This window comes from Haliotis asinina, chromosome 14 (assembly GCF_037392515.1).
Source record: "Haliotis asinina isolate JCU_RB_2024 chromosome 14, JCU_Hal_asi_v2, whole genome shotgun sequence".
In the NCBI taxonomy this organism is placed as follows: Eukaryota; Metazoa; Mollusca; class Gastropoda; order Lepetellida; family Haliotidae; genus Haliotis; species Haliotis asinina.
Window position 1 is genome coordinate 54,873,949 of NC_090293.1, and position 18,015 is coordinate 54,891,963.

Genomic DNA, 18,015 nt, shown 5'->3' on the forward strand with positions numbered 1-18,015 from the left:
TAAAGATCTGAGTTACCACTGGTCTTCAGGAATCTGAGTTACCACTGGTCTTCAGGAATCCATGCTAGTTTCTCTGTCTCCCAGTAAAGATCTGAGTTACCACTGGTCTTCAGGAATCCATGCTAGTTTCCCTGTCTCCCAGTAAAGATCTGAGTTACCACTGGTCTTCAGGAATCTGAGTTACCACTGGTCTTCAGGAATCCATGCTTGTTTCCTTGTCTCCCAGTAAAGATCTGAGTTACCACTGGTCTTCAGGAATCCATGCTAGTTTCCCTGTCTCCCAGTAAAGATCTGAGTCACCACTGGTCTTCCGGAATCCATGCTAGTTTCCCTGTCTCCCAGTAAAGATCTGACTTACAATTGGTCTTCATCAAACCTTTCTAGTGTTCCTATCTCGAAGTGAAGATCCAGTTAAATTAGTCTTGAGGACACCATTCTATAAGTAACTTGAGTTGTTGATGCACGTTGTCATGTCCCAGCTGCTAAGATTGTTGCTCATGATGTCATTGACAGGATGTAGCGGAGAGCTCCATCATAAAGCTGGAATATTGTGTGTTTATTAAACAACATGCAGAGATCTTACTTAAGGCCAATGAGTTGTCTTAACAATTATACTTACTTCTAACAGTCGGTCGTCCCTCACACATTGATGGAAATAATTTGGTTCTTGATTTTCCTGAATAAGTTTAAATTTGCTGACCTCTTGAACAGAATGATGTGGAGAACTGAGATATCTGGGTAGTTTTATAGTTATCTTGGTGACAAGAAGTTTGAACAATCCTGTGCTGCTGTGTTGATGAGTAGTGGGGAATTGATATCAAGATTACCACGTTATTTGGCCAGATATGTTGTACATTTCTGTGTGGCAATTAAAGTATTGTTGTCCTGACAGTGTTGTTTTTGTTGTTGCAGGTGAAGTCCCCACATGTCCAGGCAATGACTTCACATGTGAAAACAGCCGCTGTATCAACAAGGAATGGCTGTGTGATGGTGACAATGACTGTGGTGATGACAGCGATGAACTTGGATGTCGTAAGTTGGAGTCTTTTGTTACATACAAAACATTGCCAGATGTTCCCAAGATCATTGGTTTCAGCTGCAAACGGCAATTGATGTGATGACATAAAGTAGGAGTGTGATGACATTTGCCTAGAGATGGGATGGCACTGGTCAGAGGTGTGATGACAATTTCTAGGCTTATGAGGTCAATAGGTAGGGGTGTGATGAAAGAGGTCTTGTGATGACATTATTTGAATGTGGTGATGGTGTTGGTCAGGGATTTGATGACTTTAGATAGATGTGGTGATAATGTTGGTCAAGGATGTGATGACAGTAGGATGTAGTGATGACATTGGTCAGGGATGTGATGACAGTTGGATAAGGTGATCATGTGTTAGTCTGGGATGTGATGATATTAGCTGGATGTAGTGATGACACTGGTCAGGGATTTGATGACAGTTGCATAAGGTGATCATGTGTTGGTCAGGCATGTGATGATATTAGCTGGATGTAGTGATGTTGGTCATCAATATGATGACCTCATTTGGATGTGGTGATCATGTTGGTCCGGGATGTGATGACTTAAATCAGATGTGGTGATGATGTTGGTCTGAGATGTAATAGTGAAAAGTTTTACAGGATAACTATGTTTTTGTAAAACTGGATCCAGATTAAGGAATACTGTCTCATGTGTTGAGGCATTATTCCAGTTTTCTGTCTTCATTTAGGACCATGGATATGTATTGATTTCTGGGGTAATGCTATTCCAAATAATTCTCAAACCAAGTTATCTAGAAAACAAATGATTACAAACTTTTGATAAACAAACTGTAAGTTGGCCTATTTTCTATTTGCGGCCACAAAGATAATGCATCAGTTTGTGTTTCTTGACATGATGATAGTGAAGCGGAGATAGTTACTGCCAGGGACATCTCTAACAGACAGAGAGCTGTGTTAGCGGCACATAGGGGCATGATGTTGTTTTCACAACTACTTGTCAGTGACAGAAAACCTCTGATGACAGCCCTATATTGGGCAACTATGTAGACAAGACCACTTAGTTGGGTTGAAGATTTATGACTTTGTCAGATGACTAACAGACGTGATGGAGGTGGTGATAGGTGTCAACATCTTGTCTGACAAGCCGTGGCAGTTATGGATTTATGCAGACATATTTAAAAGAAGTATGTTAAACTGACAGAGACAGGAAATAACCTGCTGTGTGCAGTGTGCTGGTGTGTGCAATGTACTGGTGTGTGCAGTGTGCTGGTGTGCATGTGTGTGCATGTGCATAAACTTATAAAGTATACTACCGACAGAAAATAAGGGAACCAAGAAATTGAATGTAGATGACTTTGACTGTGACAGGGTCCGTTATCGTCCGTATCTCCCAAACGCAACATCCAATGACAATGGAATTTTGCATAATGCATGCCGAGCACGTGCTACACGTGCATACAGAAGTTAACTCCTGTAAATGTACTGGAGAAGTCGCAATCACTAATGCAATAGAGATTGACACTTACTGATAGAAATGCCTCTGAGGCAGTATCTCGGTGAAGCAACAAAATGGAGAATTGTGGGGATGATAGAAGGGGGGGGGACATCATTATGTGAAGTTGCCTGGCAGATGGGTAAATCAAAAAGTGTAATTTCACGCCTGTGGGATAAGTACCGTCAAACGGGTGGGGTTGCAACGAGACCTGGGTGTGGTAGACCAAAATCAATGACACCACGACAGGATCGTCTCATTACGTTAATTGCTCTATGCGATAGGTTTAAATCGGCCCCTGCCATCAATAGAGAATTCCGCACACTCACTGGAAGACGCATTTCAACCTCAACTGTTAAAAACTGACTGTATCAAGCTCGTCTGAAAGCAAGACGGCCTTTTAAGGGTGTCACCCTTTCAGCTCACCATAAGCGTCAAAGATTGGCATGGTCTAGGCAGCATCAGGGACGGGCTATGCACCACTGGCGTTACACCATGTTCTCTGATGAGTCAAGGTTTTGCCTACGATTCACAGATGGCAGAAAACGTTGTTGGCGTCGGAGTTTGGAGCGAGGAGCGATATGCCAGAGCAGCAATTCTTGACCATGATCGATATGGAGGTAGTAGTGTCATGGTGTGGGGTGGGATTACACATGACAGACGATCAGATTTGGTCATCATTAACGGAGCCATGACTGGTCAGCGATACGTTGACCAAATATTGCGTCCTGTTGTGGCTCCATTGGCTAGAGTTATCGGCCGAAATTTTGTATTCCAAGATGATAATGCCAGACCACATCGGGCCCGAATTGTCTCCGCTTATCTCCGACAAGAAGGTATCCAGACATTGGACTGGCCCTCTAAGTCCCCAGACCTGTCCCCAATTGAACATCTCTGGGATGTTCTTGGTCTTGTACGCCAGGGACCCAGGACCCGCCAACCTGGCCCAGCTTGGTGCAGCTCTCCAAGAGGAATGGAGGGCAATACCACGGGCAACCATCCGGAAATTGATTAACAGCATGCCATCAAGGTGCCGTGAATGTGTTGCCCAACATGGTGGACACGCCAGATATTGAACTTGACGTCTAAAATTGATTTAGTGGATATTTAAAGCAGTTTCAAATTCGCTATTATTTCATTAGTTCCCTTATTTCTTGTCGGTAGTATAGGAAGTTTCAAAGTAGTGCATGTGCGTGTGCGTGTATGTGTGTGCGTGCGTGTGTGAGTGTGTGCGTGCGTGTGCATACGTGTGTATGTATTATGACACATCCAGATATGACTTCTTCACTGAAAAATTGTCATCATTCTACATGTAGATATGTGTGTGTCAATCATGATGGATGTGTGTATGATATAGTTAGAGGATATTAATGTGATATATCCTAATGAAGGTATTGTGATATGTCCTTATGGATGATACATCTTAGAGGTGGATGTACGTCTTACACAACCCCAGTAGGAATGATACATCTTAGAGGTGGATGTACGTCTTACACAACCCCAGTAGGAATGATACATCTTAGAGGTGGATGTACGTCTTACACAACCCCAGTAGGAATGATACATCTTAGAGGTGGATGTACGTCTTACACAACCCCAGTAGGAATGATACATCTTAGAGGTGGATGTACGTCTTACACAACCCCAGTAGGAATGATACATCTTAGAGGTGGATGTACGTCTTACACAACCCCAGTAGGAATGATACATCTTAGAGGTGGATGTACGTCTTACACAACCCCAGTAGGAATGATACATCTTAGAGGTGGATGTACGTCTTACACAACCCCAGTAGGAATGATACATCTTAGAGGTGGATGTACGTCTTACACAACCCCAGTAGGAATGATACATCTTAGAGGTGGATGTACGTCTTACACAACCCCAGTAGGAATGATACATCTTAGAGGTGGATGTACGTCTTACACAACCCCAGTAGGAATGATACATCCATATATTCACATCGAATACCTGCATGTGTTTGTCGGCAGTATTGTGTTATTCCTTTATTGATGAATGTTGTCACAAATCAGCAAGGTGGCAGTAGATTGTGTTTCGGTTTTAGACATGTTGCCTGTGATGAGAGATGTTCACGTGTACATGGCCATTATGCTTAAAGGTGAGAGTGAAACTGTAATCAAATCCTGATTAGAGGCTTGACTTCTGACACTTGTCATATTAGACAAGATTAATGGCAACATTGGAATCTATTCCATCTGTTTTGCCTGGCTTGGATTGTCTGCCACACAGGTATTGATTCAGTAATTCCTGGTCCTGCCGTGCACTCGGCCTGGAGATACGTTGTAGGAGATGGTTGTGTCTGCCTCAGATGTTATGAGGCTGGAGCAACAAGTGGTCTGTTCTCAGGTTAAAAACAATTCATCTGTTTATGGAGCATTTTTGTTATGATGTTGTGATTGTCTGGTCTGTATATGGCAACACAGTCTGCTTACAGAGAATATATACACTGAGGTCCACAAACAAGGGGACATATACCACAGTTAACATATGTTATGGTTTGTTGTGTGTTCAGTAACAGATCTTAGGGGCATTATGTGCCAAAACATGTGTCTTTATGTCTCTGTTGTTTGAGACGTCCAGTAACATAGGTCTCTGTTGTTTGAGACGTCCAGTAACATAGGTCTGTTTTTGAAACGTCCAGTAACATAGGTCTGTTGTTTGAGATATCCAGTAATGTAGGTCTCTGATGTTTGAGACATCCAGTAATATGTGTCTCTATTGTTTTAGACGTCCAGTAACATGTGTCTGTTTGAGAGGTCTAGTAACACATGTCTCTGTTGTTTGAGAGGTCCAGTAACATAAGTCTCTATTGTCTGTCTGTTGTGTGATATATGTTGTAACATGTCTCTGTTGTGTGATATATGTTGTAACATGTCTCTGTTGTGTGATATATGTTGTAACATGTCTCTGTTGTGTGATATATGTTGTAACATGTCTCTGTTGTGTGATAAGTGCTGTAACGTCTCTGTTGTGTGATATATGATTTAGCATGTCTGCACTGTGTGATAAGTGATATAACACACGTGTCTGATGTATGCAAGTGCTGTAACATGCCTCTCTTGTAGGATATTTTCAGAACTGCATATATCTTCAGTGTGTGATATGTTTCTTATCACACTTGATGACGGAGTTGTCTGTGCATTAATCGGTATCATCAAGGAGCAAGGACAGATATGCAGTGGATTAAACAGTCATGCTGCACTCAGTTTGAATAATCAATTTCATCTCATAATGCTCTTGCTAATGGATTTTTCCATGGCTTGTACTATTGAAGATCAAGCTGGCGACATTTCCCAAGATGTGAATCCAGTGATAGCAGGTTTCTGACATCACCACTGACAGCTTGGGTTTATGGATGCAGTGTTAAATGTTAGGTTGCTGATTCAGCACTGTGATAAAACAGCATCACTCATGGTGGAACTTGAACTTAAAATATTAATGTAATTGCATTCCCAGTGTTTGATAAACCAAGGATTGTGTGAAGTGTCATATGTATGTGAGTGCTGTTTGCTGTCAGTGTCAGGTGAACATGGTTGTTGGAGAACTGGTACTGTCTTACATTAAAGACATTGGTGCTGTCAAACTCTGTCTGTGGTATTCAGTTTCTAAAATGCCTGGGTTACCTCGTTTCAGGTGGGTTGGGAAAAATGATTGAGTTGATGGAATGGTAACAGATATCAACAGAAGGGTAATTTTCTTGTGAATTTGGGATGATGGTGATAGGCTAGTGATTAAAGTATTCACTCATCATGCCGAAAACCCTGTCATATAGGTGGAAAACTGCTGAGGTACTTGCCATGTCAGTGAAGTATTGCTGAGGTTTGTGTCAAATAGATGGCATGTTGCTGAGGTCCTTCAAATTGGTGAAACATTGTGGAGGTATGTGTCATATAGGTGGACTACTGTTGAGGTACATGTCATATAGGTGGAATATTGCTGAGGTCACTGTCATATAGGTGGAATATTGCTGAGGTCCCTGGCATATTAGTGGAATATTGCTGAGGTCCCTGGCATATTAGTGGAATATTGCTGAGGTCCCTGGCATATTAGTGGAATATTGCTGAGGTCCCTGTCATTTAGGTGAAATACTGCTGAGGTCCCTGTCATATTAGTGGAATATTGCTGAGGTGTGTGTCATATTAGTGGAATATTGCTGAGGTCCCTGTCATTTAGGTGGAATACTGCTGAGGTCCCTGTCATATTGGTGGAATATTGCTGAGGTGTGTGTCATGTAGGTGGGATATTGCTGAGGTGTGTGTCATGTTAGTGGAATATTGCTGAGGTACATGTAATATTGGTAGAATATTGCTGAGGTCCCTTTCATATTGGTGGAATATTGCTGAGGTCCCTATCATATAGGTGGAATATTGCTTAGGTCCCTGTCATATCAGTGGAATATTGCTGGAGTACATGTCATATTGGTGGAATATTACTGAGGTCTGTCATAAACAGTGGAATACTGCTGAGTTACATATCATATAGGTGGAATATTGCTGATGTGTGTGTCATGTAGGTGGGATATTACTGAGGTGTGTGTCATGTAGGTGGGATATTACTGAGGTGTGTGTCATGTAGGTGGGATATTACTGATGTGTGTCATGTAGGTGGGATATTGCTGATGTGTGTGTCATGTAGGTGGGATATTGCTGATGTTTGTCATGTAGGTGGGATATTACTGAGGTGTGTGTCATGTAGGTGGGATATTGCTGATGTGTGTGTCATGTAGGTGGGATATTGCTGAGGTGTGTGTCATGTAGGTGGGATATTACTGAGGTGTGTCATGTAGGTGGGATATTGCTGAGGTATGTGTCATGTAGGTGGGATATTACTGAGGTATGTGTCATGTAGGTGGGATATTACTGATGTATGTGTCATGTAGGTGGGATACTACTGATGTGTGTGTCATGTAGGTGGGATATTGCTGATGTGTGTCATGTAGGTGGGATATTACTGATGTGTGTCATGTAGATGGGATATTACTGATATGTGTCATGTAGGTGGGATATTACTGATGTGTGTCATGTAGGTGGGATATTGCTGATGTGTGTCATGTACGTGGGATATTGCTGAGATGTGTGTCATGTAGGTGGGATATTACTTATGTGTGTGTCATATAGGTGGGATATTACTGATGTGTGTGTCATGTAGGTGGGATATTGCTGGAATATGGCTGGGGCCCCTGATGACAAGGATTTTTTTGAGTGGAACAGTTGCTTCCTGACATGTTCTTCTCTGTATATCTAGAAGTCGTGGAGTCAGCTTGTCCACATTGTGTTAATCAGTATGAATTGTGCAGTACATGAGACCAACTTATGAGTATTATGAGTGGGTCTGGGTTTCCTTGCTTGGGTTTTCTCTCTGATAATCACCTTCAATATCTTTGTGATGTTTGTCAACCTGTGTTCCCTGCCACCTTTGTTACCCAGTGCTGTTTGTTTCAGCTCCACGGAACTGCACAACTGATGAGTTCCGTTGCCGGAACACAAACTGCATCCCAAAGGAATGGAAGTGTGATGGAGATGATGACTGCGGAGACTTGTCAGATGAAAACTGCCGTAAGTTATCAGCTCTGTTATAACAGCCTGAGCAACATCTTCAAACTACTTGGTGTTTGACAGAGTGAGTGTGTAAGTGTGTTGTGTGAGTGTGTGAGTGTGTGAGTGAGTGTGTTATGTGAGAGAGAGTGTGTGTTATGTGAGTGTGAGTGTGTGAGAGTGAGTGTTATGTGAGTGAGTGTGTGTGTTATGTGTGTGAGTGTGTTGTGTGAGTGTGTGAGTGTGTTATGTGAGTGTGAGAGAATGTGTTATGTGAGTGTGAGAGTGTGTGTTATGTGAGTGTGAGTGTGTTATGTGAGTGTGTGCGTAGGTTGTGTGTGAGTGTGTTATGTGAGTGTGAGTGAGTGAGTGAGTGTATGAGTGTGAGAGAGTGTGTTATGTGAGTATGTGAGAGTGTGTTATGTGAGTGTGAGAGAGTGTGTTATGTGAGTGTGTGAGAGTGTGTGTTACGTGAGTGTGAGAGTGTGTTATATGAGTGTGTGAGTGAGTGTGTTATGTGAGTGTTATGTAAGTGTGTGCATAGGTTATGTGTGAGTGAGTGTGTTATGTGAGTATGTGTGTGAGTGTGTGAGAGAGTTAAAATGTTATGTGAGTGTATGAGTGATTGTGTTATGTGAGTGTGTGAGTGTGTTATGTGAGTGTGTGTGTGTTATGTGTGTGAGTGTGCTATGTGAGTGTAAACGTAGGTTATGTGAATGTGTGTGTGAGTGAGTGTGTTATGTGAGTGTGTGTGTTATGTGAGTGTGTGAGTGCGTGGGTTATGTGTGTGAGTGTTATGTGAGTGTGAGTCAGATATGAGTGTGTGAATGAGTGTGTTATATGAGTGTGTGAGTGAGTGTTATGTGAGTGTGTGGGTGTATGAGTGAGTGTGTTATGTGTTGTGTGAGTGTGTGAGTGAGTGTGTTATGTGAGTGTGTGAGTGTATTATGTGTGTGAATGTGTTATGTGAGTGCGTGAGTGGGTTATATGAGTGAGTGTGTGAGTCAGTGTGTCATGTGAGTGTATGTGTGCGTGGGTATAGTTATCGATAATGAGCCTTATATATTGTCGGGATTCAAACCCAGTCATTTGGTATGATGAAGATCCACTGCACCACAGTACTGGATGGTCTCACTGAGATATCTGACCCTCCTTCCCCTCTCACCATAACAACAGCAATGTCTACTTCATCCTAACTATCATCAGATTCAACTTGGGAATACATTCTGTGTATATTCTTTGGCACTGAATGGAGTTCTCATCTTGTTGAATCTGGCTGTAATTGTAATGGATGTGTAGATAGCTCTTTGCAGTGGCGGTCCTGAAGGGAATGGGCCAACTGCTGATGATTGGCTCACAGTTCCCTCTAACGCACTTGAGCAGAAGTGATCCACAATTGATCCTTTATCCTTTCTCTGAAATGTCAACAGGCCTTTCACTGGAGCTGGAGTTTAGTCCAAACTTTAATCATCAGCATTCTACAATGAATGATCAGTCAATGATTTCTGTTGATAGAAATAAAATTTGCCATGGCTGCCGACATTCATCAGGAAAAGCAGGAATAGCATGGCTGATAATAGAGGACTAATTAAACGAAGCAGCTAGAATAGACAAATTAGTACTTGTGGGTGAGACAGTTCCATGTGTTTAATTGGCAAACTCACTGATTGCAAGGATGTTGGATGGTTTAGTACATGGGACATTCAGCGGCCTCATAAGGGATGACTCCTATTGTGGTGTGTAACTGATGTAGTACATCACTCACTCACTCACACTTAATAGTATTTTGCATTTGTCAAGCTCATGTACACTTAATTACTGACAACGCCCAACATCACTAAACAGAATCTTGCAAGACCCAAGGACAAACTCTAACTGTCATCAGCAACACCCAGTCATGACCATCAACAACACAGAACAACACCCTATAACTTCTAACAACACCCAACAACATCTGTCAACAACACAGAACAACACCCTATACCTTCTAACAACACCCAACAGCATCTATCAACAACACGGAACAACACCCTATACTGTATCACAACACTCCAAGACATCCATCAAGAGCATCCAATAACCCAGAACAACACCCAATAACAACCAGCACTCATTAAACACCCAACAATACTCAACAACATCCAATATCAACAACATCCAATATCAACATCCATTAACCCCAACAACACAAAACAACACCCCAACGACGTCCAACATCAGCATCCATTAAGCTTTGTCATACCTGTTCACCTCCTTCTTAGAACCAGTGGTATATAGTGTTACAAGGCGTCACTTTAAGGTCAAGACTATTGCCATCATTATGGATATTGATTGTGGGCTGACTTGAAGAGTTCCACATCCTTCAGAGAACTGAGTGAAAGCCGCTGCTATGACCAGTATATATAGGTTTTATATGTGTGAGATCTTCTACATGATGCATAAGTATAGACAGGATGTGAGTAGAGTCATGGAGGCTTTGAACACCTCGAAGTAGATGAAGGTGAAACAAGGGACTTTAACTTGTGCCCTTCCACAAGGAGGCACTGGTGTGAGATCAAAGTGCTGGGGACCTGGGGGAATAGGTCCAGTTTATGTGACCAGGTCATCATAGGCTCAGCAGACTCCATGTTTGTGTTTCAGAAAAGCGTCAGTGCAAACCGGATGAGTTTCAGTGTGGAGACGGAACATGCATCATGAAATCATGGCTGTGTGACAAAGACATTGATTGTGGGGACAGTTCAGATGAGTCTAGCTGTGGTAAGTAGTATATATCTACAATGATTCAGATGAGAGTTGTTGTGGTAAGTAGTACATTATCTACAATGATTCAGATGAGAGTTGTTGTGGTAAGTAGTATATTATCTACAATGATTCAGATGAGAGTTGTTGTGGTAAGTAGTACATTATCTACAATGATTCAGATGAGATTTGTTGTGGTAAGTAGTACATTATCTACAATGATTCAGATGAGAGTTGTTGTGGTAAGTAGTATAATATCTACAATGATTCAGATGAGAGTTGTTGTGGTAAGTAGAATAATATCTACAATGATTCAGATGAGATTTGTTGTGGTAAGTAGTACATTATCTACAATGATTCAGATGAGAGTTGTTGTGGTAAGTAGTACATTATCTACAATGATTCAGATGAGAGTTGTTGTGGTAAGTAGTACATTATCTACAATGATTCAGATGAGAGTTGTTGTGGTAAGTAGTACATTATCTACAATGATTCAGATGAGAGTTGTTGTGGTAAGTAGTATAATATCTACAATGATTCAGATGAGAGTTGTTGTGGTAAGTAGATTATCTACAATGATTCAGATGAGAGTTGTTGTGGTAAGTAGTACATTATCTACAATGATTCAGATGAGATTTGTTGTGGTAAGTAGTACATTATCTACAATGATTCAGATGAGAGTTGTTGTGGTAAGTAGTATATTATCTACAATGATTCAGATGAGAGTTGTTGTGGTAAGTAGTACATTATCTACAATGATTCAGATGAGATTTGTTGTGGTAAGTAGTACATTATCTACAATGATTCAGATGAGAGTTGTTGTGGTAAGTAGTACATTATCTACAATGATTCAGATGAGAGTTGTTGTGGTAAGTAGTATAATATCTACAATGATTCAGATGAGAGTTGTTGTGGTAAGTAGAATAATATCTACAATGATTCAGATGAGAGTTGTTGTGGTAAGTAGTACATTATCTACAGTGATTCAGATGAGAGTTGTTGTGGTAAGTAGTACATTATCTACAGTGATTCAGATGAGAGTTGTTGTGGTAAGTAGTACATTATCTACAATGATTCAGATGAGTCTAGGTGTGGTAAGTAGTATATTATCTTCAATGATTCAGATGAGAGTTGTTGTGGTAAGTAGTATACTATCTACAATGATTCAGATGAGAGTTGTTGTGGTAAGTAGTACATTATCTACAATGATTCAGATGAGAGTTGTTGTGGTAAGTAGTACATTATCTACTATGATTCAGATGAGTGTTGTTGTGGTAAGTAGTACATTATCTACAATGATTCAGATGAGAGTTGTTGTGGTAAGTAGTATATTATCTACAATGATTCAGATGAGAGTTGTTGTGGTAAGTAGTACATTATCTACAATGATTCAGATGAGATTTGTTGTGGTAAGTAGTACATTATCTACAATGATTCAGATGAGAGTTGTTGTGGTAAGTAGTACATTATCTACAATGATTCAGATGAGAGTTGTTGTGGTAAGTAGTATAATATCTACAATGATTCAGATGAGAGTTGTTGTGGTAAGTAGAATAATATCTACAATGATTCAGATGAGAGTTGTTGTGGTAAGTAGTACATTATCTACAGTGATTCAGATGAGAGTTGTTGTGGTAAGTAGTACATTATCTACAGTGATTCAGATGAGAGTTGTTGTGGTAAGTAGTACATTATCTACAATGATTCAGATGAGTCTAGGTGTGGTAAGTAGTATATTATCTTCAATGATTCAGATGAGAGTTGTTGTGGTAAGTAGTATACTATCTACAATGATTCAGATGAGAGTTGTTGTGGTAAGTAGTACATTATCTACAATGATTCAGATGAGAGTTGTTGTGGTAAGTAGTACATTATCTACTATGATTCAGATGAGTGTTGTTGTGGTAAGTAGTACATTATCTACAATGATTCAGATGAGAGTTGTTGTGGTAAGTAGTATATTATCTACAATGATTCAGATGAGAGTTGTTGTGGTAAGTAGTACATTATCTACAATGATTCAGATGAGAGTTGTTGTGGTAAGTAGTACATTATCTACAATGATTCAGATGAGAGTTGTTGTGGTAAGTAGTACATTATCTACAATGATTCAGATGAGTCTGGTTGTGGTAAGGAGTATATAACCTATGATTCAGATGAGTCTGGTTGTGATAAGTGGTATATAACCTATGATTCAGATGAGTCTGGTTGTGATAAGTAGTATATAACCTATGATTCAGATGAGTCTGGTTGTGATAAGTGGTTTACAATTTACAATTTTTCAGATGTTATAAGTAGTAACATATAACATATAACAATTGATTGGGCCGGTTGGTTGATATTTAATGCTGCACTCAGCAAAACTCTGTCAGTATTACAATTAAGATGAGAGTAGATGTGGTCAGTAGTGTATGGTCTATGTCCATCCAGTTGAGAGTATTATTTGTTATTACAGGGTATTTGTATTGCCCACATATCTATGCAACTAGCACTTGCTCAAGGCGCTGGTACTTTTTCCCCTCAATCATTGGATGTCAATCTCAACTCCCATGGGAATATACAACTTTTGCTGCCACTTGGCACACCAAGGTTAATGTGGCTTTCTCGTCCTATTGAGTTAGTGGACTGGGACACAGAGACCATATACTGCTTTTCGCAACTCCTCTCATCTGGATACACATAGAGCATATACTGCTTTTCACAACTACTCTCATCTGGATACACATAGACCATATGCTGCTTTTCACAACTACTCTCATCTGGATACACATAGACCATATACTGCTTTTCACAACTACTCTCATCTGGATACACATAGACCATATACTACATACCACAACTACTGTACAGTACACAACCATGTACACTTAAAAGAACCAACAAATTTGTTGATAATATTTACAAACATCTCGTTGTGGGTACAGCAACAGGCAGTTGGACAAAGTACTGTGACTATGGTCTCTGTGTATCCAGATGAGAGTAGCTGTGGTAAATAATATCTTGTCTATGTCTGTCTAGTTAAGAGTAGTTGTGGTAAATAGTGTCTGATATATGTAAATCTTTATGGCCCCATGTACAGATAATGTCAAATATACAGTTACCACTTCACAAAGTGTTTTTTTACAAGACATTTCAAATGTTAACATTTCTGGTGTTCAATGCAGATCTAAGGATTGATAGACGTCTATTGTAGACATGGAACTGTAACATTTCCTTGCACTGAAAACCGGTCTTTGGTCATCAGAGGAATGAGATTTTCTGCGCCTGTGTCGGTGTTTCTTTTTCTCATGGAGAACTTCACAGTGACTCTTAACTTAAAATGTCCCACAGATAATACAGAAAACTTTTTGATTTGGAGAAGACAAGTTGCGAAAACTCTGAACAAATTTGGTTGCGTAATTAAAGGGAATGGCAGCTTGTCTCTCTCTGATTGCACTTCAGGATCTAGCAAGCCTTTAATTTAAGGGAAAATTCAATTTTTGTCTTGTTTGAACAAAGAAAGTGATACAACGTTCAAATAAACTGACTGAGAGCAAGTCTTAACCTTTGCTTTGATTCTGTTGTAGACGTACATCTAAACCTTTTTAATCCCTTTTTTCTCTTGCATCACATGGTGCTAGTTACATAGACAGCTCGGTTATAAACCCCTTGAAATTAGATTATTCTCCAAGATTGCAGTTTGTAAACCAAATCTATTCATATCATGACACGCAATTTATATCAACTCATTTATTTTCAATTTTTTGTTGCAAAACTTATTGCATTGAGCTAGGTTTGCTGAAGTTCAGAACATCGTTTTGCTGGTAAAATTGATTCAGTTGATAGAAGTTTTGTGTGAGAATAAGAGAGCAGGGTAGAGTTTATCTCATGTATCCTTAGACATTTATTGATTCGCTCTCCAGTCGTGCAGATTTACACTGTGTGCCCCCACCTCTCTACCTCAGCTTGCCTTTCCTCAGGGATGTTATGTTTTTGTCAATATTGACCGTCAACATTGTCAGGGTTTTACGACTAGGGCTACATAAAATTTAATAGAATATGTCTTGTGGAAAGTGTATATGTCCTTTGGTTGGTGTTTTATTGTGTTTATCTTGGTCTATCACTTTGTTCAAAAGATTCCTGTAATTTCCCCTTGGTATTTTTTTTCTTCTTTTTAAGGCTTGAATGTTCTTGTAAATGACTCAGTCTGTGAAGTGCTGATTGTGGGAGATCTAATTTGGCATTATCTCTTGAAGTTTGTCTTGCATGGTTATGCTGATATGTGTAAACTTGACATGTACAACTGCCGTTCCTGTGATGTGTCTATTTCTCATGCATTGGCATCTGTCTTACAACTTTTCAACTGATATGAATAGTGAAAAGGAAGCTCAGTTAAACTTCTCCATGGCCTCTTGTTCTATGTAAGCCACAGAGAATCTTGTCCTTTTTGAGCTATAGAGAATCTTGTCATATGAAAGCTATAGAGAATCTTGTCCTTCGTGAGCTATAGAGAATCTTGTCCTTTGTGAGCTATAGAGAATCTTGTCCTTCATGAGCTATAGAGAATCTTGTCCTATGTAAACTACAGAGAATCTTGTCCTTTTTGAGCTATAGAGAATCTTGTCCTATGTAAACTACAGAGAATCTTGTCCTTCGTGAGCTATAGAGAATCTTGTCCTTCATGAGCTATAGAGAATCTTGTCCTTCTTGAGCTATAGAGAATCTTGTCCTTTGTGAGCTATAGAGAATCTTGTCCTTCATGAGCTATAGAGAATCTTGTCCTATGTAAACTACAGAGAATCTTGTCCTTTTTGAGCTATAGAGAATCTTGTCGCATGTAAGCTATAGAGAATCTTGTCCTTCATGAGCTATAGAGAATCTTGTCCTTTGTAAGCTATAGAGAGTCTTGTCCTTCGTGAGCTATAGAGAATCTTGTCTCATGTCAGCTACAGAGAGTCTTGTCCCGTGTAAGCTATAGGGCCTCTTGATGTATGTAGGCTACAGAGGATCTTGCTCAGTGTAAGCTGCAGAGCATCTTGCCCTGTGTAAGCTACAGAGCCTTTTCTCATATCTAAGATATAGAGCATCTTGCCCTATGTAAGTTAGAGCATTTTGTCCTATGTAAGCTACAGAGCCTCATGTCCTTTGTTAGGTACAGAACCTCTTGTCCTATGTAATATACACACCTCTTGTCCTACATAGGCTGCAGAGAATCCTGTCCTTTCAAGGTATACAGCCTCCTGTCCTATGTAAGCTATAGAGCCTTTTGTAGCATGTAATCTACATGACTTCTTTGTTATTTTAAGCTAGAGAGCACATTGTGTTCATTGATATACAGAATCTCTTGCTGATTTAGGATCTTTTAGTCTGAAGAATAATAGCACAGAAGTAAGCCTTTGGGCAGGAAACAAACTTGCATTTGCAAATGTTGAGAGTAGTTACTACCGATATTCTGTGCTTTTGATGGTGTTCTTGTGTTTCCAGAGCAATACAAACTGCGTTGTCGGAAGGATGAATTCCGATGTACGAGGAACGAATACTGCATCCTTAAGGTGTACCAGTGCGATGGCGAGGACGACTGTGGAGACTGGGAAGATGAACTCCAGTGTGGTCAGTACCTACCTCTCTCATAGTAGAGTTTCCTTTTTATAGTTGCTGTATGTGTTGATGGATGAATCCATTCTCTGAATATAGGGGATCAAGGAGGCCAAATACATGAGTCAAAATTTCAAAATTATGTGATACTGCTAAAGGTTATGTTTGTTTGGGCTTGTGGGCCATCTGTTGAACAGGGATGCACTGTGCAATTTCTCACTGTTTCCTCAGGCACAAACTACTGCAACTCCGGGGAGTTCAACTGCACGAATGGCGTCTGTATCCATGACAACTGGCGTTGTGATGGAGACTGGGACTGTGAAGATGGTTCTGATGAACACAACTGCAGTGAGTACTATTGGTATAATCGCTCTGTGACTGGAGGCTAATGGCAGAACCCACAGACAACTCTATCTCAGTAATCCCTATTTCATTCACCAGGGGTATAGGAATATCAAGTGATTAAAGTGTTCAATCATCATAATATTGCTGGATTATTGCTAAAAGCAGCATAAAAGTATACTCATTCACTCACTCAACCCACCCACCAAACTGTTGTTCACTGATTTGTTGAAGTTCTTACTGTCAGTAAGTTAAACCAATTTTTTTGCCAGTTGGTCAGTTTCCTAAACAAGTTGTGTCTTTAGAAGAATTGTACAGTGCAGACATTTTTACCTATTCTCGTATTTTTGTTCTGCAGCCAAAGTGACAACAGCTGTGGGCAAGTGTAGGAAAGATCAGTTCAGCTGCAGCAATGGACCCTGCATCAACAAAACACAGCGCTGTGATGGCAACATTGACTGCTCTGACAATAGTGATGAAGAACACTGCAGTAAGTAGCATTCACTATCAGTTGTAAGAGGCAACTAAAAGGCTTGGGTGGTTAGGCTTGCTGACTTGATTGACACTTGTCATCAGTTCCCATTTGCACAAATCAATGCTCATGCTGGTGATCACTGGATTATTTGGTCCAGACTTGATTATTTACAATCTATCATCAGGGATGGAAATAATTCTTGAATTGCTAATGTACCACGGTACAGTGGCACTTGTAAAATCACTTGCCCTGATAAGTTTTCCACCATACTAGCAGATTTTCTTGTTGATTATTTAAATAAATAACAATTGAAAGTCCATTGGACCACCGGTATAGCGTGAGATATAAATTAGTTTGCCCGACAGAAATAACCACTAGACTGGGACGTTGGGCAATGGGTTGTTTCCTCCCCTGACCCTGACTCACTCACTCACTCACTCAAGATGGTGGCCTGTACCATATTTGGTCTGGAGCAAACAGTTGAGTGACTGACATGTGACAGTTATTGACAACCGGCATGCAGTGACTATGTCTAGTTCTATCCAGGACCTTGTCCATCTTGTAGTCATATAACTGGAACATTGCTGGCAGTGGAGCAGTTGTTACTCAGGGTGATGTTGTTTTGGTTCCTGTTATTCCAGAAGTGAAGCAATGTAGTCAAGGGCAGTTCCGATGTCAGAACAACAGGTGTATTGGCCTCCAGAAGGTCTGCAATGGCATTGATGAGTGTCAGGACAACTCTGATGAACAGAACTGCAGTAAGTACTCACCTTCTGTCTCAGGTCATCTTGCTTAGTGCTGCTGTGATGATCTAGCTCAGTCTTCCTCTGACCATTTTG

At 40.3% G+C, this 18,015-nt stretch overlaps 1 protein-coding gene across 1 annotated transcript in view; it reads left to right on the top strand.

Moving 5' to 3' along the window:
• The window catches only part of LOC137261169 (low-density lipoprotein receptor-related protein 4-like), a 128,617-nt gene that overhangs the window by 76,628 nt on the left and 33,974 nt on the right, over nt 1-18,015 (top strand). Inside the window, exons 3-9 of the mRNA XM_067798874.1 lie at nt 913-1,032; nt 7,954-8,067; nt 10,687-10,803; nt 16,249-16,374; nt 16,591-16,707; nt 17,060-17,191; nt 17,818-17,934. Of these exons, the coding sequence (XP_067654975.1) occupies nt 913-1,032; nt 7,954-8,067; nt 10,687-10,803; nt 16,249-16,374; nt 16,591-16,707; nt 17,060-17,191; nt 17,818-17,934 (843 nt within the window). The remainder of the gene's footprint in view (nt 1-912; nt 1,033-7,953; nt 8,068-10,686; nt 10,804-16,248; nt 16,375-16,590; nt 16,708-17,059; nt 17,192-17,817; nt 17,935-18,015) is intronic.